The sequence below is a fragment of the Diplotaxodon limnothrissa genome, linkage group LG14 (assembly GCF_057381915.1).
Source record: "Diplotaxodon limnothrissa isolate DT_005_m linkage group LG14, D_limnothrissa_male_GT1.1, whole genome shotgun sequence".
In the NCBI taxonomy this organism is placed as follows: Eukaryota; Metazoa; Chordata; class Actinopteri; order Cichliformes; family Cichlidae; genus Diplotaxodon; species Diplotaxodon limnothrissa.
The window spans coordinates 25630288-25652514 of record NC_140609.1 but is presented as its reverse complement, the minus strand read 5'-3'; the positions used below and the strand labels follow the sequence as shown (position 1 = coordinate 25652514).

Below are 22227 nucleotides of genomic sequence, written 5' to 3'. Positions count from 1 at the left end.
TGGGACCCTGAACTGAGCCTGTTTGTTCACTCATGTGCAAAATCAAAATGTTTGTTATACAAAAAGTTTATTGGCTGCAGGTGAAAAAGAGAAAGCAATATCCTGCATGCAAATAATAGCATGAGAAGTGGTTGTCAGGTATTTGATATTATTTCAACAACACTCAGCTGCTGGATTTGGTGCTGACTTTTTATTCTCCGTAACAGTGCAATTCAAAGTGTTTCATTAACCTCTTAACGACTAAAGGGCAACTAATTTAAATAAACTGACTACATTCTAAGGAAATCACCCAGTTCGCATAATACTGGTCTTATTAAAACAGCTGGATTCCAGTTTCTTTGCACAAAATTAACCTTTTCCTGCTATAAATCCCTTTCTGCTGCAGCACTCTCCGACCTTAAGTTACCTCACATAAAAAAGACTTTTCTAAACACTGTGAAGCAGAGAATTTAAACTTTACTGCCCAAACAGACACCTACACATGGAAGTAATAAAAAAAGTGAAAAATAGAAAAGCTAAAAATCCATAAATTCATCTGAAAGCTCTAATCTTGCTGTCTGAAGTGAAGGCGCAATAGAAAGGGAGTCTGAGTGAGATGTTACATCACCTCATTATTTCTGTGCCAGAGTCAGTGACTGTGAAACACCTGGACAACCATCTATAGCAGTTTGCCATTTAGAAAATAAATAGCAACAACAGGAAGAGGAACGGAAAGGGGAGAGGTGCATAATGTAGATGCAAATCCTGATCTTTGCCTCTCAAATTATCAGCTGTCACTCTTCACGACTTGTAAATAAACACACAATAAATATGCCCCACGTTCCGTGCCAGCATACACTCGCGTCTTAAAATACCGCAGCTCTGACGACTGAGATAGTACTGCTCATCAGATTTATGCGTGAGCAAACCCAGTCTAAATTTGCACCCAGTGAGCCAACTTACGCAAGCCTCCCTGGTCTCCCTCCTGTCTATACAATGGCTTAAAAATCTCACAGTTCTCAAAGCATCCCTGCTCTCCCCAGATCCCCACCCCCACACTATACACTACAACTTCGGCACTATTCTTGTACCAGCCCCCGTCGTTGTGGCACAAAAATACCAGCACCTCCAAGAACAGACGCCAAGCCTGTCAGAGCATCATCACATCCCACAGGACAGCTGAGGGGGGAGAGGAGGGAGGATGGCGTGAAGAAAAGAGGGGAGGAGAGCAGGTGGAAGGATGAGCACAGCTGCTGTCGAGAGAGAAGAATCAACAGAGAAAATACAGACTTTATACGAGGAAGAGGACACAGTTTACGGTTTTATCCTGGCAGATCAGCCGCAAACTGTTTCTCTTTATCTTGATATGAAGGCTCCCGCCTGAGCTGCTGCTCTTCTCGGGAAGTGTGGGCTGTGGTGCCACAATATTTACAAGGATCATTAGAGATACCAAATCAATCAGAATAACTTCTAAAAAGGTTAGTGCTCATTACCTTTTTAAGGCCTTTGGGGATTTGTTAAAGTTTTAACGGTTATCTCAGTTCTGCCTCGTGGGTGTCTCAGGGAAATAAAAATGTCTGTAAAGCTGTAATTATTGAAGAATGAACAGAAATGTACTTGTAGTGCTGTGCAAAAGTCTTGAGCCAGCCCTCATTTCTTTGTAGTTTGTTTTGGAAAATGGAAAATAGGTGCAGCGATTCATTAAAACATGTAAACCAACGTGCTAATACAGTATATAAGTGAACTCTCTTAGGCAGGCTTTCCTGTAAATTCTTTAAGTAGTCTTCAGGAATAGTTCTCCAGACTTTCAAAGCTCCTCTTTGGATATTGGCTTTTTTCTTTTTGCTCTGTTCTCTGTCAAGATGATCCCACAATGCTACAATAATATCGAGGTCGGGGCTCTGGGGAGGCCAATCCATGACTGATAGTGTTTCATTCTGTGTTCTTCTATCCAGGTCTGCTTTTACTACCTTGGCCTGTGTGTTTGGGTTCATTGTCAAGCTGAAAAATGAAGGGATTGCCCATCAGATGCTTTCCACATGTTACTGCATGGTGGTTCAAAATATGACCATAATTTTCTGTGTTTATAATTCCATCAGTTTTGTTGAGATCTTTAACAGCACTATCTTAAATGCAGCTCCAAACCATGACACAGTCTCCACCGTGTTTTAGACATGGCTGTGTGCTCTGACTGTTGTACCTCTCTCTTGACCTTCTCAGTATATACTGATGGCAACATGAACCAAAAATCACTCCATCAAACCCGCTGCCACTGATTTTCCGTCCAATTCTTGTATAATGTGGCATACTTCGACCTTTTCTCCCCGTTTTCCTGTCTTAAGAATAGTTTCTTTGACAGCCACCCTTCCACTGAGACCATTTCTGATGAGGCTTCAGTTATCAGAAAGTGGTCCTGGGTCAGGTCTTTGCTTGGTTTTTCCCCTCTAGCGCTTAAAGACGTGACCTTCGGTTACTATTCATCTCATGAATATAGTTTTATAGGTCCGAGACTTCTTCTGTGCTCCGCTTGCCGGGTTTCCTCAGATTTTTTTTAAGGCTACACTGAACAGGATGTCGACATGCTGAAAATGTGGGATCGGATATCTGGGGAAGAATTGCCATATAAAGATATGATGACTGTTTTTCCACTGACGAATATATCTGGATATAACATGTATTTTTAGTTATTTTACTTAAATTATTTACTATTTTATGAATTATTTTTTCTCTATTCTTTCTAATTTTATCTGCTGTCTTCTAATTATGAACTGAAGCAATAAATGTAATAAACTTTAATCAGTAAAAACAAATCATGGTCCCCAGATAATGGATCCCCATCACTTGTGTGTAGCCTCCTGACTTTTCTTCTCACACCACCATGAAATTCACATTTGCAGTTTTGAGTAAAATGGCTCAGATATTTCATTATCGTGAACTTTGGTGCACACATTCATGATCCCTGTGTTATCAGCTGGCTCAAAGTTCACGGAGGTAAATTCATTTGATTCAGTTAAACTGATAGGAAATACACAGTGATCAAATCTTTAAAAGAGAAACGTTTAGCCCCAAACCACACCTAAAAGTATATGCTTATCGGCTGTACACAACAGCTAATATTAGCTAACTAAGCCTTTTAAACAATTAACCGAGTGCCTACAGGTGTGCTCCTCCACCTGTTACACAAAGAAAGGAAGAGGTCTGCGACCCTAGACTTTATTGAGGCTCAGTTCAATATGAGAGTAAAGTGGTCCTTTAGTAAATATCACAAATCCTGGATGAGAGTTAAGAGGAAATTTGTCATGAAGTGTGAAGTGAGGAGGACCCGAATGCAGGACTCAGGCAGACAAAATAACAGGAAGCAAGACTTTTACTCGGCTGAAGGCAAAATCTGAAAATCTAACAGCACACGAGGGGAGCCAGACAGACGCTAAGACAGAGACTGCCGGGGACGGAGTTGGGATTAATCACAAGAGGGGAAAGTGACTAAGAACAGGTGAAAACAATCAAGGCAGTCAGACACACAGGAAGTCAAAACTGCAACAAGACACCAGAGAAAACTATCAAAGTTTAACAGGAAACAAAATGGACACGAAAACTCAAATATAAGACGATACAAAGAAAAATTGAGGTGGTACGAATAACCAAAGATGGAAACCAATATGATATAATAAAAATGAATTAATCACATGAAGAATAATCTGAAAGCAGGAAGCCAAAGCTTTCATACGCAAAACAGTAAACGCAAATAATAGAAAATAAGAATCCAAACCTCAAAAAAAATAACCATTCCCAGGTACATGCAGTGCTGCTGAAGGACTCAGTAACCATCAGCTTCTGCCTGATTCATTCTTTACAAACTAAATGAAGTTTTTCTCTCACTTTTCTGCGAAACATCAGCATGACACATCGTCTTTCTGTTAGCACAATGTCGTTTTGCACCATTGTGCCTCACTGCAGGCTCCAGAAGCTGCAAACCTGGCTGCACGCTCTCAGTTTTGTTTCTTGTTGCTTGTTTTATAAACCCTCTCCAGGATAAAAACACTCAGATAAGAGGAAGCCACACGGTTTGAAAGCAGGAAAATAAATAAATAACTATATAAAGTAGGTGTTGGTGAAGAAGAGGCCGTACACAGAGAGCAATCGTAAGAACCACTCTCTATGGGTCCTTCCTGTCTGCCTCTCTCCTCTCCCTTGCTTTTGTCGCCTCCTCTCTCTATCACAATGTAAATGGACGGTTGCCGAGGGCAACCTGTGTGTACTCACCTAAGGATGAACAGGAGGTGGTGTGTGAGTAAAGGGGCTATTAATAGCAGCATGTGTAGAAAGGACATTTGCTCGCTTGCATGCGCATGAGTGTGTGCGCACCTGTGTGTGTGTTTGAGAGAGAGAGAGTGAGAGCAGCCAGCATGTACCAGCAGGAGGAGGAGGATGCAGATTGTGAGACTCAGACACTTACTAGAGAGAACAGGAGGGTGGAGAAAGGGTGAGGGATGGATGGAGGGAGTAAGGGAACGTAGTGGAGGAGGGGGCGAATGTGTGTTGACGCTGTACGTGGCGTCAGTGTGATAAGAATAGAGATGGTGCGTGTAGCTGAGACATCACCCTCACACCCTCGGTGGGGCAGGCAGTACTCGCTCTGAATGTGTGTGTGTGTTAATAAGTGCATATATCTCAGGGTACGCTTGTGTGTGAGTGGATGAGTAAGGTGTTGGGGTTGAAGTGTGTTTTTCTTTTCACCATGTGGGTAATTGAAGTCATCTGTACCATTTAATTCAATTGTAAGAATTAGAAACATATTTTCTTTTGCCATTTCAAAATCATTTTGACACTTTTATGTTCTGAAAGAGGGAAGTGAGAGCTTTTTAAAACATTTTTTGTCGCTGTTTGACGCAAAAGACAAAAGCACGGAGGACATATCGGTTCTAAAACTGCTTTTATTACATGTGGAGTAACATAACTGGATTTGATTACAAATTGTAGGACTACTCAGTTAAGCAAGAATGCAAGAATACAACAGCACAGCAAGCGAGAGCAGCTTCTCTCATATTTCTCCGGTAGCTCATCGGGGTCCGTGTGGAACAGCTTTTCATGAAACGCCGTCACACTGTCAGAAACTGAAGCAGCCACTGCGGATTGACACGAGCAGAAAATGAAAAGCCTGTTCAGGTCCGGGGTCAGTGCATAACTGAGCATGTTTGATACTCACAGAGTTGATCCCTCTGTCTTTCACCTCCTGGCTGGTCTCAGACTCATACAGAGCTGGGGGAAAAGGGGAGGAGATGACCGCATGTGATATATTTGCAGAGGCTCAACACTCGACTCATCAGAGCCAGATGGTTTTCACTGAGGTGGCCAAGTTGAGACCAAGTACTTACATCAGGGCATCTGGCACGATAGCTGATATCTTGTTTGTTCTTTTTGTTTTTAACTAATTCATTAATTTTTCTATTTATTAAAAATCTCTCTTATTTCATTATACAAGCATGATTGCCATGCGGAGGTACACTGTAAGTTAACTGGGATTTTCTTAATTGAACCATCACTTGATATATAAATAAAAAAGAAGATATTCTAATTTTACTGGACACTTCATCAGGTACACTTTACTTTTACCACGTTGGACCTCTACTTCCTTGACAACCCCTTTAATTTTTTTATGGCCCGAACTCAACAAGGTGCTATTTGTCGGCTGCACATACATGATGTGAATCTCCTGGGCCATCGCATCCCAAAGGCGCTCTATGATTTGAGCTTTATGACATGATGTGTTATCCTTCTAAAAGCAACCATCAGTAGAAAGAGGAGTGAACGACCCTCTTTGAAGTGAGGGGGTGGCTTACAACACCAACTGTCTGCCATTTGTAATAGAGTTTTTACATCCCTTCCCAGACGCCTTAACGCCCACTCAAATCTCGGAGCATTTGTTCTGAGTTAGTCATGTAGTAAGGTGGAGCAAGGTCTCCCAGCGGGTTCACCCGAAACCTTGGCTGATTGTTACCCACACCCGTTTTCACACCTGGATTTGTGGGATTAGGCAGTGGAGCAATAGGCCAAAAATAATGGGTGAAAGCCAACAGCCTAAAAAGTGTGATCGCGATTGAAGAACGTGGCTCAGTGGCTCTGATATATAAGCCTGTCCATGTAGGCTACATATGTTAATGACAGGGTTTTAAGCTGAATTCTAAATTTCTCTGAGAACCAATAAGGAATAGATGTACAATGCAGGATGGATCCATACTTTCATGACGTTTACTCCAAACTGTGACCATACTATCTTAATGTTGCAGCAGAAATCAAGATGCATTAGGCCAGGCAACATTTTTCCAAACTTCTGTCTAGCCTTGTTGAGCCTGTGAGAATTGTAGCCTTAGTTTACAGAGGGGCTCTCAGTGTGGTAACAAGTGGTTATTTAAGTTACTGTCCTGTCATTTTGAAGCGATCTGTCCATTTTCATCTTACCTCTTATATCAACAAGGTATTTTCATGCAGGGAACTGCTGCTCACTGGATATTTTCCCTTTTTTGAACCATTCTCTGTAAACCCTAGAGGTGGTTTTTTTTTTTGGAAACTCTCAGTACATGAACGGTTTCTCAAATACACTACCAGCAAAAATCTTCCCCCATTCTGATGCTCAGTTTGGATTTCAGCAGGTCATCTTGACCGTGTCTACATGCCTGATTGCACTGAGTTGCATTAGTTGTGCACAATAACAGTAATGGATGCGCTAACATAGCACAGTAGAGTGCACATGGATGATAGATGCACACACAAGTGTGTGTTTGTGTGTGTTACCAAAAAGCTTGCGCAGCCTGGTGACACATGACAAAAAGCCGTGGAAGGGCATGTCCAGCTCTCCAGATGTGAACCGCTCAGACAGCAGCTCAACCACCTTGTTATCGCACTGGAATCCTGGAAAACAGGGAAGAGCGAAGGTGTAAACCCAAACTGTGTGTGTGTGTGTACATTTTTAGACATCTTTTTGAGGACAGAAATCTGGCATGTCACTATACTTGTGGTGACCACCAGTCACTTATGGGGACAAAATGCCCGTCCTCACAAGTTTGAAGGCATTTTTGAGGCTCAAAATGCAGTTTTAGTGTCAGGGTTACAATTAGGTTACGGTTAGGTTTAGTCTAAAGGTTAGGCATTCATTTTTGATGGATAGGGGCTAGGGTTAGAGTAAACAACTAGGGAAAGCCTAATGTCAATTAGATGTCCTCACTAAGATATGAAAATGAGTGTGTGTGTGTGTGTGTGTGCGTGTGTGTGTGTGTGTGCATACCAACAGCCTGCAGTGCTGAGCTGAGTTCAAAGCGGCTCATGCTTCCAGAAGAATCCTCATCAAACTGAGAAAAGATGGACTGAAAAACAGAGCAGCATCAGTAACACTGACATGACTCTCATCCGCACACACACACAGACACACACATGTGCGCACAGACTGAGCTGTACCTGCAGATTGCGCACACTGGCCAGCAGGGTTCCTGCTTGCTCACGGCTGAGAGCGCAGCGCCCTTTAGTCTGCCAGCAGAGTTTAAGGACATCTCAACAGGACAGAAGACAGAGAGATAAAGTTATAAGGAAGGAGTGCGATAGTGAACAGCAGGGTGAAACAATGACTCAGCTGCAGAAGTCAGCAAGCGTCTGCCCCGAGGAAGCGTGAAACCAGCAAAGGTCAGTCTGTTTTCTAACAGCTGCAGCTGTAACGTGAAGAACACGAGGACGTGCCTACAGCGCAGACGGTGTCAGCAAGGATCGCAGTGCACCGCAAGCAAAAAGACTGGTATGCGAGTGATGTTAAAGAATAAACTGAGGACAAAAGGATACATCCTCTCCAAAGATGAGCTCTCTGCACGTCTCCAAAGGCAGATGGTAATCTTTCTCAAGAACTGTGATTAGGGAAGAAAGGCACAGATTGATGGAGAGGGAGAAAACAAGGGTTTAAATTGGATCTAGCAGAGGAAAGGTGAAGGTGAGGACAAGTGTCGTCACTTTTCATTACTCAACTGAGTTCAATTTACTTCATCTGACTGTGTATGAGCCTCTGTCTAGACTGGCGACCTCTGTGGCTGCACTGTTCAAACCTATGAAGGAGCTGCTTTGCTCCCATCTGGTGGCCACTGTAGGTATTACACATAAATACAGACACTACTACAACTGACTTCTGGTAATGCAGTGGATGCTCTGACCTGAGTTGAACAGCTTCATGATGTCTTTGACGTTCAGCCTGTCATCCTGCACGCAAGACACAGTTGAGAAACAGTTTTTTTTTTAAAAAGCTTCAAAGCTTTCTTTACTTTGTGAGCCTGAAGTGTTTGAGTGCTATGATTCTTACTAGGCCAGCCTGCTTGTCAAAAGTCATCTCCACTCTCTCTTGATCCTTTGAGGAGACAGGAGCGGTCATCACCTGATAGAAAAACAAAACAAATATAAACATACTACAGCTTTTAGCACCTGTTAGCATCTAGTACTGTAGTGTGTACCGAAGAAGTCTGTGAACTCACTTGTGAGAAGCTGGAGGTGCAGGCAAAGTCTTGAGTCCTGGAACACAGAGGCCATGTCAGATTGTTGTACTTGTAAAAAATCTGGCTGACTCATTTGCACAAAAATAACTGCAGTAAAGCACTAAAATACTTTAGGCTACTTAAGTAGCACTAGCAATACTATAACAATCAGAGGTCCAGCAGTCTAATTTCTCCTTGGTCGAAAGCCAAAAAATGACTCACAATGCATAATGACTGCAAAGCGCCTGCACGCCTGTTATTATCTTATGTAACCTGATAGAAATATAGGTATTCCTGGACTTCGGGGTCTCTACTGTTAATACTCCTGCAGGAAACTTCATCAGTTTTTTTAACTGACTCATTTAAACTGAGCGTGTGCAGATTTAATTGCATAAACACACACCTGAACGCGTCAGCGTGGTTGCACAAGGCCTCTAATCTATGACCAGCAATCGTACTTTATTTTTTTTGAGCTGGCCTTTTGTTATGGGATAAAAAGTTTCCCCAAAACCTCTAACATCAGGCAGTGTACAAGAAAACAGTGCATTACTACAAGTACTTCACAGTTTAATTTACATCAGGCTAAAATAGCTTTTTTTTCCACAGGGTATTGGTATGGTGCCAGCTTGTTTTATAAGCTGCTTGCAGTGTTTTATATTTAACATATAATTCAGCCTCTGATAGGTACAGGGAAGTGTGGGTGACTATGACTGTGCTGTTCAGTGTGAGTGTTGCGGCAGGTGATTCAGGCGTGCAGCTGAGCCCTCGGGAAGTGAGTTTATAATTTGACAGAATATCTATGACGAGTGCAGACGCAGGGAGACGCACACACAGCGGTAATAATTCACACATGCTATCAGAGGTAGTTTTTTTTTCTGTTTTCTGACATCAGACTATGCAGAAAGTTTTTCTTTATCCTTGCTTTGGAATCTTTTGGGGAATGAAAGCTAAATTTCCTCCATCTTACTCGAGAGTGTTTCCAATCTTGGAGAAAGTGCGGACGAAGAACTCTCCAGGGATGTTGGGTCGGTAGGTGGATACCACAATGACGTAAGTACCTGGATCCAGGCGCATCTTTCTCCACACACCTCTGCAGGACAAACAGCATGTTTACTGATTGTAACAAATAAGCTAAACGATTCTATGCACAAAACATGTCACACATACCCTGCTCAAAAACATTAAGGTGATGATCGACCACTCGATCATCACAGTAAAACACAAAGTCAGATAAACTTCCCTGTTGGTCCCTTCTAGGAAGCATAAACCACTGTGAATGTATTTCACCTGCTTTGGAAATCACACAGCGTCTGTCGGAGAGGCAACAACAAGACCATCCCCCGTTCCTGTCACTGTACCTGCACCTGCTTCACATAGCTTCTCCAGAATGGCACATCCATATTTACTGTTTCTACCAGCACACTCACACAAGTATGGAGGAGATGAGGAGAGCTGGAAAGAACCATAGAACGACATCAAGGCAGCAGCAGTACCAGTATATACTCCTTTTTGTGAAGACAACCAGGAGCTCAACAAAATTATCCCCAGCAGGATGCCCACATCCTGACCAAACTGTCAGAAACAGACTTCATAAGTGTAGTTTCAGGGTCAGACCTCCTTTAACTCTTTCGCCCGATAAAGGCGGCATTTGACAACCTCCATTGTAGGCTTAATGACAAGTTTTGACACCTCAGTATATCATAAATGAAGATATGGTTTGACCACAAGAGGTTTCAGGTTTTTCCAAGAGTCACCTGGCAGAGACCACCACACTCAGTCACTATGTTCTGGCCTGAATATTCATATTTCAAGCAGGCCTGAAATATGACAGAAGCCACTCAGCTCAGAAAAGAGCGTGATGGATTCCTCGTAGTAGTAGAGTGATCAGGACCGGATCAGGACCAGGACGGTCCCGATCAACTAGTCCAGGTAAGAGACACAAATCTGGAGTGGACATGACAAATATCAAAATGTGAAGAGGCAACGAGACCAGTGGTGCTCTCCGGTGAACTGGTCTGGAGCACAGGCATTCTGGTAGTGCTTCTGTTCCTCAATGCACCATCAAGCAGATACCAGTCCCGGGGCTGGTTGATGCCCATCTATGGACATGTCGGTCTCTCCTCATCGTTTGGTATTCCTCCACACTCTTGATGTGCCATCATTGAGTATCTGTGCAAGCTGAATGCGCTGCAGGTACTGTATCATGTTACCAGTCGTGACAAAGACACTAGCAAAAAGCAAACCTGGAGAAAATCACTCAGGAGGGATGAGGAGAGAGCAATGGTCATCACCTTCAAAGTAATTTTGAATGTTGTCCTGTTGCCTCTCCAGTGCATCTGCTGTCATTTTCATTTGCTCCAAAGCAGGTGAAAGGGAATGGTTTCTGTTTCCTGACTGGACAGACCGATCTCCCTTAAGTTTAACTAACTGTGTGTTACACTTTAATAATCGAGTCTTCCCTTAACGGTTTTGAGCATATGATACAGACTGTAGCTGCTCTGGCTGACTGATTTTCTGTTGTTGTTTTTTTTAAATCTCTTTTCTGTTCAAAGTTAGCAAGAACTCAGCAAAAGATGACAAAATTCTCTTACATAAAAATTGACTTCAGAGTTAGCTCAGGTATTACTCAAAATTACGACTAAAAGTGTCTCAAACATTCACCACAGCATCAGGATCTGCAGCTGTTGGGATCATCCTGTGAACGCGTAGCTCTCTTTGTGTTTGAAAGAGCAACATGCAGTCTCTTCATAGTTTCATCTTATACCTTTGAGCTTTGTACTTCCCAGAACGACACGCTGGGCGATTCTTCATAAAGAAGCTGCGGTCCAGACAAGTGTTCTGCAGTTATGTGAAAAAAAAAAAAACAGTTACTGAGAAATGAAAATAGTTCTCATGTTAATTTGATTTTATATAAATTATTGATAATTGGTAGATATTCACCTCAGAAGGAACCTGGAAAAAACAAAGAATGAGTCACATGAGTGTGTCAAGAAAAAGAGTTAAGATGCTGAAACGTTAAAGCTGGATAAATATAGCACCTTATAGATGTGAAAGGCGATGTGCAGGAAGTTGGGTTTATCCCTCTGCCTTCGGTTTTTCTGCAGCAGCTCCACCAGCACCGTGCAACGTTTGACTTTCTGCTTCTGCTTCTTGGCTCTCTTCTTCGGATCTGGGGTCACAGTCGGATCTTCCATTTCATCATCGCCATCCTCGCCATCGTCCCCCACGTCGTCGTCATCGTCCTCATCCTCATTCTCGTCCTTCTCTTTGAGGACCAGCGTATACTGGGGATTTTTCCAGAATGTTTCTGGGGGGAAAAAGCAGAGACAGCAACATCTGGCAACAGAAAGGATCCCAGTAAAGCTTGAATGAACAGTGATCCAGATTTGAACCGTACTGTTATATTTGCGGCTACCGCCAGCAGAACTCCCCGGCAGCCAGCAGCCTTCGTGTTCGGTGATGGCCCAGCTGGCAGGTGTGCTTTCTTCATCATAAGAGTCTGGATTGACGCTGCAGAGCTCCACAACATCAAAGAGGTTGGAGAAGTCCTCGGCACTGATCCTAACAGAGACAGCTACTCGCATCAGAGCTCTTAAAGCCACAAGAGATTTATTCACTGGTTTAAGTTTTATGTTTCTTCTTCTTACCAGAACTCTCCGTCTTCAACGCATTTCACCTCGATCCTTTCCTTCTCTGTCGGGTCCACGTTCTCCCACTCTTTCCCCCTGCAGTCACGCACACGCAGAGACAAACTCGACATCCGTGGATGTTCTGTAAACTGCGAGTGGGTGTGCTCTCTTTGTGTAACATGCACACTCACTTGTCACTCCAGGGTCCGCAATATTCGATAAAACCCCAGGGGTTTCTCAGCCTCAGCAGCAAAATCTCATCTGATGGTTTTGTCAACTAAAATTTAAACAACAACAACAAAAAAGAAGCTTATAAAACACACATGAAGTCTTATTTTGAAAGGATAATTTTTCACTATGTTGTTATTTACATCAAGATTCGAGAAAAAGTCTTAAAATGTATAATTCCATGAAAAAAATGATCAGACTATGAAAGTGCTGTGTAAGATCTAGTCTGTTTACAAGAACAGATCATAGTAGACTGACAGACATTAAATTACAATAAAGTTGATTGTTCTGTAATCAGTCCCATTTGTTTGTCTGTCTGCTTGTTAGCAGTCTAGCATCCACAGTTTTCAAGATATCGTTTTTAAATTTTGTGTGATGGTAGATACCAATAACAGCTTGAGTTGATTTAATTTAGGTGAAAATCAATAAAAAATTTATATTACCCACAATTTTGGAGGATCGTCTTCAAACTTCGCAATATTCTAGGCCTTGAGGGACATGAATACCAAGGTTGGCTAAGCATTTGAGTTCGACCTTCACTGTTAGCACCCAAGATCAAAGTTGACCTTGAGAAAAATTTCAAGAAACCATATCGAGTAACATATCGTATGAAAGGACATGGAGAGAGCTGTACAACAACCTTTTTATGTTTTCAATACGACGCCCTGCGACGTCTCGGTGACGCCAGCATCAGCATGTTGTAATAAAAACATCATAAAACATTAAAGTTTTTGTTTAGCCCTTGGAGGTAGTTGCGCTCTCTGAGTGCTCTCGTTCACCTTGATCTGTTTTTTAATTTGACGCAAGATTAGACGACGGATTATGAGTCAATTACATTCCAAGATAGGATGAAATCCAGTCAAGTTACAATAAGGAGACATGAAATATAAATGAGATTACATTTATTGTCACAATAAATTTCATCAGCTTAGAATAAAATGATATAATGTGAGATAGCGTGAAAATTGTGCTCACTAATGAGACTCATCTTCGTGATACCTTGTCAGCGTCAGTTATGGCGTAGGCATGGCCCTTTATCAGCCCCTCTCCTGTCACCTTGCCGATATCTGAGGCGCTCTTGGCCTGTGAAGACAAACACAGGTTAACATCCACGTGCGTGAGTGTCAACATCTGGAGTTTGGGGCTGAGTGTACCTGGATGAAGCAGCTGAGCAGGCTCCCTCGCGACAGAGCAGCAGCCAAGGACCTCCAGAGGACTCGAGGGGTACGAGAAGAGATCTCCAGCGAGCGGGCGATGCCTCCAGTGAAGTCCTCCATCCCCTCTGAAATGTTGCCTCCCTTCAGGCTCCCGTAAGATCCGATTAACCTACATATGGGAGGTGAGAAAAGTGGCTATCTCTGTTAGCGACATAACACAGACAGAAAAGGAGTGGGTGATCTCAGACATTACAACCCAGAAACATATGCTGGTTGTGGAAACTGACTTGGCATAGGCCTTTTCCACCAGGGCGCTCCAAAACTCATTGCGGGTGCGAGAGTAGCTGAAGAGCAGACGGCCTTCGCGTACTGGCAGCCTGTCATCCACAACCACCTCCACCCACTCACCATACTGCCAGAACTGCACAGAGGGAGGGAGAGAGAGAGAGAGACGGCGACAGAAGAGGGAGACGTGAGAAGAGAGGAGGAGAGGATGTAATGAGTAAGGAGGAACTGTAATGAGGAGGAAAACTGAATGAGAACCTGAACATTAGAATCAACTGATTTCTTTTGGCCAGCTGGGGGCAGTAGAAACAAACTATTAGCGATGCACAACACCCCCACCTTTAGACTGCAGTTTGTCTGTGTCAGGCTGACCTCACTGAGTGAAAGGCTCCATACTACCGTATTCTGTCTCCATGTAATCTCTCATGTTGATGTGCGAGTCATTTTTTATTACACAGTGTTCTGAGATGGAAAACTAGTCTATGTAAATACTCTAGGCTTACCGTCCCTCTGTGTAAAACAACATGCATGCTCTGCACTTTTGTTTGACCTTTTTGCAACAGAAAACAAACCTCACAAAGAGAACTTGGCAAAGTTCAGATTTCCAAAGCAATTTGTGATCATATTCAGAAGATAAGTTAGCTTTGATACTTCTGGTGACGCATTAGACCCAGAGTATTTCTAGAGAAAGTCTGAATATTGGAAACTTTTTTTTTTTTAATAATGAGAGATAAACTGACTTTTATTCTTCTGAGTTTAATTTCAGTTAGTTTGCAGAACAAAATAAAAATTGTTTCAGTTTGGTTTTATTGTTTTAAAAATGTTTAGCTTTAGCTTGGTTTTCGCTAGTCTTAGCATGTCTCCACAGTGTAGTTACCTGTTTGGCTAACTTGCAAATAGTCCTGTCCTGACACCACCCCAAATCCCTTTGGGGGATCAGTCTCATCTGGGTGGCTGTTTTGTCTAAATTTTAACTTATTAAGCATATTGGTTAGTAATTCAGTTAGCTTTCAGTCTTATCTTAATTTGCATTTCAGGTAACTGAAATGCAAGCAGTGTGGTGGTACAGTGGTTAGTAGCACTGTTGTCTCACAGCAAATAGGTCATGGGTTTCAATCCACTGGCCAGAATTTGGGTGTTGTCCATGTCCCCTTGGTTATTCCAGTTTCCTCCCAGAGTCAAAAAACGTGCACGTTCGGTTAACTAGTGAAAAACTGTAGGCGTGAATATTTGTCTGCCTCTCTGTGGTAGCCTTGTGATATGTCGGTGGCCTGTTGAGGCCACCCTGCCGTTCACACATGTAAGATCTGCTCCCCACAATACCCTGAATTAGCAGGCTGAAGAAAATCGATGAATAACTGAAATGTTTCAGTTAGTAGTTTAGTTTTTGTCAGCTACCAGTCAGTTTACGTCCAAGTAACCCTGGGAGCCGAGCAGACTGCTTTAAACACAAAGGAGATGACCAAAGACCAGTGTAAGATTATTCTGAACTGTTGCAACGACTAAATTAACTCGTGCAACAAATTTAGGAAGACTCAGCGTACCTGAATCAATGACAGGTTCATAGAGAGAAGAAAAATATAATAATAATACAATATAATCTCTGTGAAAGCACACTGTCCCGCACAACATTACTTTTTTTTTTTTTTACAATGTTTCGATTAACGTGACCTTTGTCAGTTACAGAGAAAAATTAATGATTGATGATTAAATTAAGTAATGGAAAGCACTTTAAACTGGTGTGTTGTTGCCTGTAGATAAGATCGTCTTGTCTCAATTAATGCTATAATTTAATATTATGCCTTCAACAATCAGGGGACTTATCAGCTGTCCAGATATGAAGCTTCAAAAGGTTTATAAAGGAGAATTTAAAAACAACAGCTCTTCAGGTCGTTACTGGTCATGGCTCGAGGTGTGTACCATACTGTTAACGGTGTGTACACAACAGTAGCTGAAAGCAGGCTTACACTGGTCGTTCATGGCTGGTGTGTGTGTGTGTACAGGTGTCCCGGGGGAGTCACTACCTGCATGTCTGAACTGCTCTCCAATTACTCTGACAGAGCAGAATCAGTTTCCAGTCCTTCCGTCCTGCTTGTTCAGTCACGCCACATTCTCCACGGCAGTCTCTAAAGGTCCAGAGCTTCGAGCCAAAACAATCACTTCCCGATGTGTCTGCTTTTGCAAGATTCACGTGTCTATGAAATTGGTATTTTATTGATCTGAGCAAGTTAGAGCCAGAGAATAAGTGTTGAACTCTCCAGATAAGAATCACCAGTTCTAATGAGCTGATAAAGATTTGGGTTTATGTTTGTTTCCCTCAAGCTGGGAGGCCTTTGTGCAGAAATGACTCCAGGATGAGTTGATACGTGTCTTAGCTGCCTTCAATAAATACCAGAGCCGTGGCACAGCAGCTTACCAAAAAGACAACTCACAGAAAACATTTCAAAGGATAGAGCCAAATCAGATAAAATATAAATTAGTTCAGGCAATCTGTCCTTAAATTTAAGGGGCGTCTAAATATAATTATGTTTGTGGAGGCCTCACATTCGTCAGAATAAATGGCTCTTCAAAGGCGCTCAAGCAGGACCAGACAAAAAGCTTTTAGTCTCGTGTTATGTTGTGCAAAACGATATGTGACCACAAACTTTGGCAAGAACAACCAGCAGATGAACTAGCTCGAGGGCCACAGACTGATGTGTTTTGTGTACATCTATGCTGAAATATGACCTAAGTTTTTGTGTGTAATGATTTAATAAAAAAAACTCGGGGAAACACTTTAATTGACACTTTTGGCTCCAGATTTGGCTGAATGCGTGATCGTGTCTTCAAATAAAGCAACTTGATACAGCGCTGGGCCTGCAAATCTGCAAATTTAAGTCAAATCTGTGCTGTCAACAACACAAGCTGTATGCAAAAACGGACGTACTCACTGTTGCCTAATGATTAGTTGAGTCCTGTCAGCTTTGAGCTGCTCGATTACCCTCATGCTGTTTTATGAACAGACATGAGAAACCTCTGCATGATTATACTAAAGTCCCCGGCCAACTTCGGGTCGGGGACAAGTTCCTGACAAGTGGAGGAGTTTAAGTATCTCGGGGTCTTTTTCACGAGTGACGGGAGAAGGGAACCAGAGATAGTAGATGGAGTCGTGCTGGTCCATTATGGTGAAGAGAGAGCTGAGCGTAAAAGCGATGCTCTCAATTTGCAGTCTACGTCCCGACCCTCACCTATGGTCACAAGCTGTGGGTAGTGACCAAAAAAACAAGATCGCAGATACAAGCACACAAATGTGCTTCCTCCAATGAGTGGCTGGCGTCTCCCTTAGAGATAGGCTGAGAAGTTCAGCCATCAGGTGGGGCTCAGAGTAGAGCCGCTGGTCCTCCACATTGCAAGAAGCCAGTTGAGGTGGTTTGTGCATCTAACAAGGATGCCTCCTGGGCGATTCCGGGTATGTCCCACCAGGAGTAGGCCCCCAGGCAAACCCAGGGCACGGTGTAGAGATTATATCTCTCAGCTGGCCTGGGAACGCCTTGGTGTTCCCCCGGACAAGCTGGAGGAGGTGGCTTTGAAGAAGGAGGTCTGGGTTTCTCTACTTAGGCTGCTGCCCCCATGACCCGGCCCCAGATAAGTGGAGATAAAGCATACTCTGTTCGATGAGTGTCCATAACTTACAAAATGAGCTTCACGTTGTATGAAATATGACTTAAAACTGCAGTAATCCACATTCACCTGTACTCAGAGAAACTTTTCACCAGTCTGAGTCACGTCTTCAGTTCCCAGTACAAACACGTAATGACCAAAACCAGCAGCACTGACTAACAATGGCCCGTGAGGTTAGTTTCATGGTTGTTAATATGCAAATTTTCATGGCCGTTGTTTAACGCCTGTGAATACCACTCACAGAGAGTTCCTCTCTCCACTATGTGCACATCCTCACTGAAGGAGTGGCCACTGGCCTGCAGGTGTAAACAGACTGTTGAGTACTGACCTGATGGGGCAGCTCTTCTGTGCCCTGCCGGAGGTTGTTTGGCTTCCACAAAATATAATTCATAGCGATCGTCTTGGCATTTAATTGCAAAAATTATATTAGTCTGTTTGTTTTGAGCGACCTAATACTTGGGGTGGACCCGTTTTTGGCGTGGGGATTTGAGGTTTGAATGCCACAGAGACACAGTGTTTTGAAAAGATGCATCTCAGCTATTCTGATGCTCCTGACACATAAGGCATCACCAAAGGCTTTTGCTTAGGGAGCAGTGAGCTTTCTTCTTTGGGTGCTTTCACAGCGCTCACAAAAGTTCAGCCACAATAAACCAAATTTAATCGGGGTCTCTTTGACATGATGTTCTTCCTGCTGCTTCCCTGGTTGCTGTGTCTGTGGGGATGGTGTTCGCTCTGTGTTGTAACTTCCTGATGTAACGCCCAGTTTGTGCTCCAGTGGATGATGAGAGTCAAACCTTAAATCAGTATACGCTGGTTTACAGTCCACATCGACCTTAAAATGTCCCGCATTACTGATGGTAATTGCACAGACCAAGAAAGCTAGCCTTCCGTAATAGCATGGCAAATAGGCCTCCTTTGAATTGTCTGTGGGCAATTTGCATTGAGGATAATATAGATGCTGTTTTGGGGGAAAGAGTGAGCATTGTTTCTCATTAGTAAGAAAAAGAGTCTGGTCTTACCTTGAAATGGAAGATCCCTGCGTAACGGTTGCTCAGACTTTGGTTTGGTGGCACCACCTTCATAAAGAGCGAGGGGTGCGCGGTCAGGCAGGACAGGGCAGCCAGCAGCCAGCAGTTACCTGATAAACAGGAAGAAGAGTGTGACGAGTTTAAAGGTGATCACTTTTTATATTTATTAAGTATTTCAGAGGGTGGTGGTCTCCCGCATTCATGTTAGGTAGACTGGCAGCTCTCCATCACACACGTAATCAACCACATTCTTCTCCAGCAGCCAACATCTGTTTTGTGTTGCAGATGTTGCAGTAACCGTTAGCATCTGTGTAAATCATGGAAAAACACAGACTGAGATTTAGCTTAAAAGGAAACCCAAAACGTAGACATGGAGACAGAGGCAGGCGGAGGAGGAGGGGGAATTGATCTGTGCCAGTGACATGCTCGCACACATCCGACGACACAAATCATCAATGAAGAAATCCCAGAGGTGGAGGACGAGTTTGCTGTTTTGCAGAAAACAGCCGTATAATTCATCAAAATTGGAAACAGACTGAGAAACGCATATTTTAGCTGATGCTGCAGGCTAATAAAGCTGCAGCTCGATGGGGTAACGACCCCCAGCAGATTTAGGATTTGATGACCACAAAGAGACACGACTCTTTTCCCTCTGGCTGCACATTAGATGTTTTGGTCCCTCTGAGCCTGTTTGTCCCCGTTGTACAGCTACTTCAATCGCCTGTATCCATTTAACTGGGTGTTGTGCAATCCCAGTTTGAGACATTTCAACATGACTGGTTTCATCACTCAATCCCTGTGGATTGATAATAAACAGCTGGCAGATAAAAAGATTGTTCTTGTTCCAGATGTACTCACCAAGTTGGCCCTGACAGATATCAGTGGTTGCAGTCGTGTCCTCGACAAACACAGCATTCTTACTGATTTCCTACAGAAACAGAACAAAAAGAGCACAATTTACAAGCTCTGCTGTTATAACCATGAATGTTTTACCTCCTGCGATCCCCACGTCCTCTTTAAGAAGCCATTAAACTTTGACTTTCCTACACTAATTCTACCGGAGAGTTTCCGACTCTGTCATAAACTCATTGTGGCCATGACAGGACATTTTTCAGATGGTGCCTAGTTCTTATATTTGTTTTTTGTGCTCAAATCTTAATTTCTGTGAGGAAGATGGTGGTGATATGTTTAGAATAACAAACAATATATAGAATAACTTCACTGATTGACCATTTAAGAACATTTTAATTGAAAACACCAAGTTATGTGACATTTTACAGAATCATTTATGTGGCCCTGTTTTACAAGGATTTCCCTGGAAAATATATATATTTTTAAATTACTTTTGAAGTCCAAACCTCTTTTTCTTTGTTCATGTACTTGGTTAGTTTGTGACTTGGTGTCAATATAAAACTAGATTAAGGATATGTGAATGGACATTGGGCTCTTTTCTTGATGATTTGTATAACCTTTTCCAGTTCTCCCTCACTTCGTTCTTTCTCAACTCCTTCTTCTCAAGGTTTTTCCACACCTGTGACACACCTGGTTAAATCTGTTTACACCCACATCAGCGCTGCTGAGAGCTCATGTGCAGAATGTGGGGGGAACATTTAGAAACACATACCTGAAAAACAGAGAAACTTTCTTTAACTCCAGAGTTTTTGTTTGAATCATGCTAAATAAGCCCACGAACACCTAAACCTCCGCAAAACCGCTGGCTCTTTATGCGCATGCACAACATGTCAGTGGTCAAACTTTCGCACCTTGGGTCTCTTCCATTGAATAGCCTTTTTAGGGTCCGGGTCTTCCGGTGTTCCGATGGACTTCTGCTCCGCTGGAAAGGTTGGATCAGAGAACAGCACGCCGGACTTCAGACACTCTGCCTGGAGAGTTTCAAAGTCCTGGTCCTTGAACTTGATCGGGTTCTCAGTGGAGCCCAGAGGAGCCTCGTTGTTGGTCGCCATCGTGTCAGTGGGTGCGCTGTCAGAAAAATGCTATCAGATGCTAAATGTGAGAGCTTAAATACAGTAAAAGAAAAAGCGCACACCCACCGGATCAGGCGAGGGCTGCTGGAGCGCCTCCCCGGCTCTGCCCAGCCTGGAAAGGTATGCGGGGCGCCCGGGGGACCTTCGATGCGGGAGTCGGAGTAATAACACGGTGCCAGGGGCGCCTTTGATCTCTGGAGTTTATTGTCCATCGTGCTGAGAGTGCAGACAGATGCGAAAAGGGATACGAAAAGCGGTCTGTGCAGGGACTCAGCAAGTGCCACAAAACTTCACTAAAAACTATGAAGAAACTTCAAATCTTTAAAAGTTTCTGTTTGCTTTTTGTAAAACATCCAGAACTGTGACTGCAGCACGTTTATGTTCGCGTGCGTGCAGGAAGCTTCTTTCCAGTGAGACCCAAAACACCAACAGGAATCGTTTTAAACCTCTAATAAGGACGTTTGGATTTGCCAGCATGTTATTCATGCATGCCGAGAAAACCCCAGTCAGTTCTCCAACGCCAGCGCTAGGTGGCAGTGCACTCCAGTGGACGACACACCACAGATCACTGCGGGACTCATGGTGACAGCTGATTTACTCACTGAAAGCTCTCTAAACGCGATATATAAGAGGATTGGCAAATTGAAAGAAAACCCCTGATCTTTGACCTCTCGCAGTGAGAAGATCTGCAGCAGCTCTGAGCTGCTTCCTCTCATGATGAAACATTTCAGCTGTGATGGCAGTAGTGACTTCTTCCAGGATGAAAACCCAGCTGATCACCTTTGGGCCTGCGGGAGAGTTTATGCTGCGCTTTCATCATCAAATACCAAAAAATGTGAGAACATCCCCGTGGAAGAGTGATCCTCTGTGGAGATCAGGGTGAATGAAGAGAGAGCCCCTAAGCTGCTCTGGTGCCACATGCTGATTGATTTCTGTTGGCTTTTCCTTTAATTTGACACTGCTTTATATAGTGCACTGTACTGTTTTTATTTAAAACAACAAAACTAAAGGCGACATAAGGGAATAAAAGGCAATATTATAGTTCTTTCAACAGCCTGCACTTAAACATTTATGTCCATATTGTCTGTTTGTCTGTTCTGTTGTATGTGTAGACAAAGAAAATAAAGCTGATTTTGATCCTGATTTATATAAAGTGTAAAAACTCCCTGTCAATTAAAGACTTCATGCATTGATGCAAACACATAAAAAAGACAGACTTGTTACTCCATTCATCTGGAGGATGTGCTCCAGGAGGGATCAAGGAAGCAAACAAACCACTGAACTAAAGTGATGTTTCTCCTGTTTCTAGAACATAAATATGAGACATTTCCATGTATAATCACATGTTTGCCTTTTATCTGCACAAATCTTCCTTTAGAGGAACTTTTATGACACTGAAACTGAGGTGGAACAAAAATAATCCAGCCTGCTTCACAGAAAATTGAATTGAAATCCTGACCTAAATGTCTTGAGATGCTGCCTCACCCATATGGACCCTTTTAAGCGGTATCCGGACAGGGGTGCTTTGGTTTGGCCTCCCTTTTTGTGATATGGCCTCTGAATCTGAAGTGGACATCCAATTACACCTCCTACACCCCCACCCTCCCCGAGCCCTCTGCTGTCATTCAGCGAGTTTAGGTGAATATCCACCTCCAGGAAGCTGTTGAAGCGTCTCCAGCAGTCCTTCCATCACACGCCTGATTACACCGAAAGCGAGAGACTGACCGGGACTAAACAAACAAGAAGAATAGCGACACGTATCTGCCTAATGG

The 22227-nt window shown here is 43.1% G+C and overlaps 1 protein-coding gene across 3 annotated transcripts; it reads right to left on the bottom strand.

Moving 5' to 3' along the window:
- Positions 1-5043: 5043 nt before the first annotated feature.
- capn12 (calpain 12) lies at positions 5044-20667 on the bottom strand. 3 transcript variants are annotated; one of them, XM_085370931.1, is made up of 23 exons: positions 20522-20667; positions 20234-20450; positions 19329-19398; positions 18462-18580; positions 13785-13918; positions 13495-13666; positions 13340-13423; positions 12304-12389; positions 12131-12208; positions 11881-12044; positions 11522-11790; positions 11424-11435; positions 11248-11321; positions 9451-9573; positions 8484-8520; positions 8315-8386; positions 8169-8214; positions 7807-7868; positions 7432-7500; positions 7262-7340; positions 6772-6888; positions 5186-5238; positions 5044-5105 (listed from the first exon to the last, which is right to left on the bottom strand). In XM_085370931.1, exons 1-23 carry the CDS (start codon positions 20665-20667, stop codon positions 5079-5081), a joined length of 2310 nt encoding a protein of 769 aa, XP_085227057.1. In that variant the 3' UTR covers positions 5044-5078. The 3 variants fall into 3 exon arrangements, with proteins under 3 accessions (XP_085227057.1, XP_085227056.1, XP_085227058.1); XM_085370930.1 differs by having other exon boundaries at positions 11248-11329; positions 11426-11435; XM_085370932.1 differs by lacking the exons at positions 11424-11435; positions 20522-20667 and having other exon boundaries at positions 11498-11790; positions 20234-20434.
- Between the last annotated feature and the right edge of the window lie 1560 nt (positions 20668-22227).

Coding starts and splice junctions, on each gene's coding strand:
- capn12 (XM_085370930.1), bottom strand. CDS start 20,667: ATGGACAATAAACTCCAGAGATCAAAGGCGCCCCTGGCACCGTGTTAT. Junction 13,667..13,784: donor GTGGAAAAGGCCTATGCCAA/GTCAGTTTCCAC, acceptor TCCCATATGTAG/GTTAATCGGATCTTACGGGA. Junction 6,889..7,261: donor CTCAGCACTGCAGGCTGTTG/GTATGCACACAC, acceptor CCTGTTTTCCAG/GATTCCAGTGCGATAACAAG.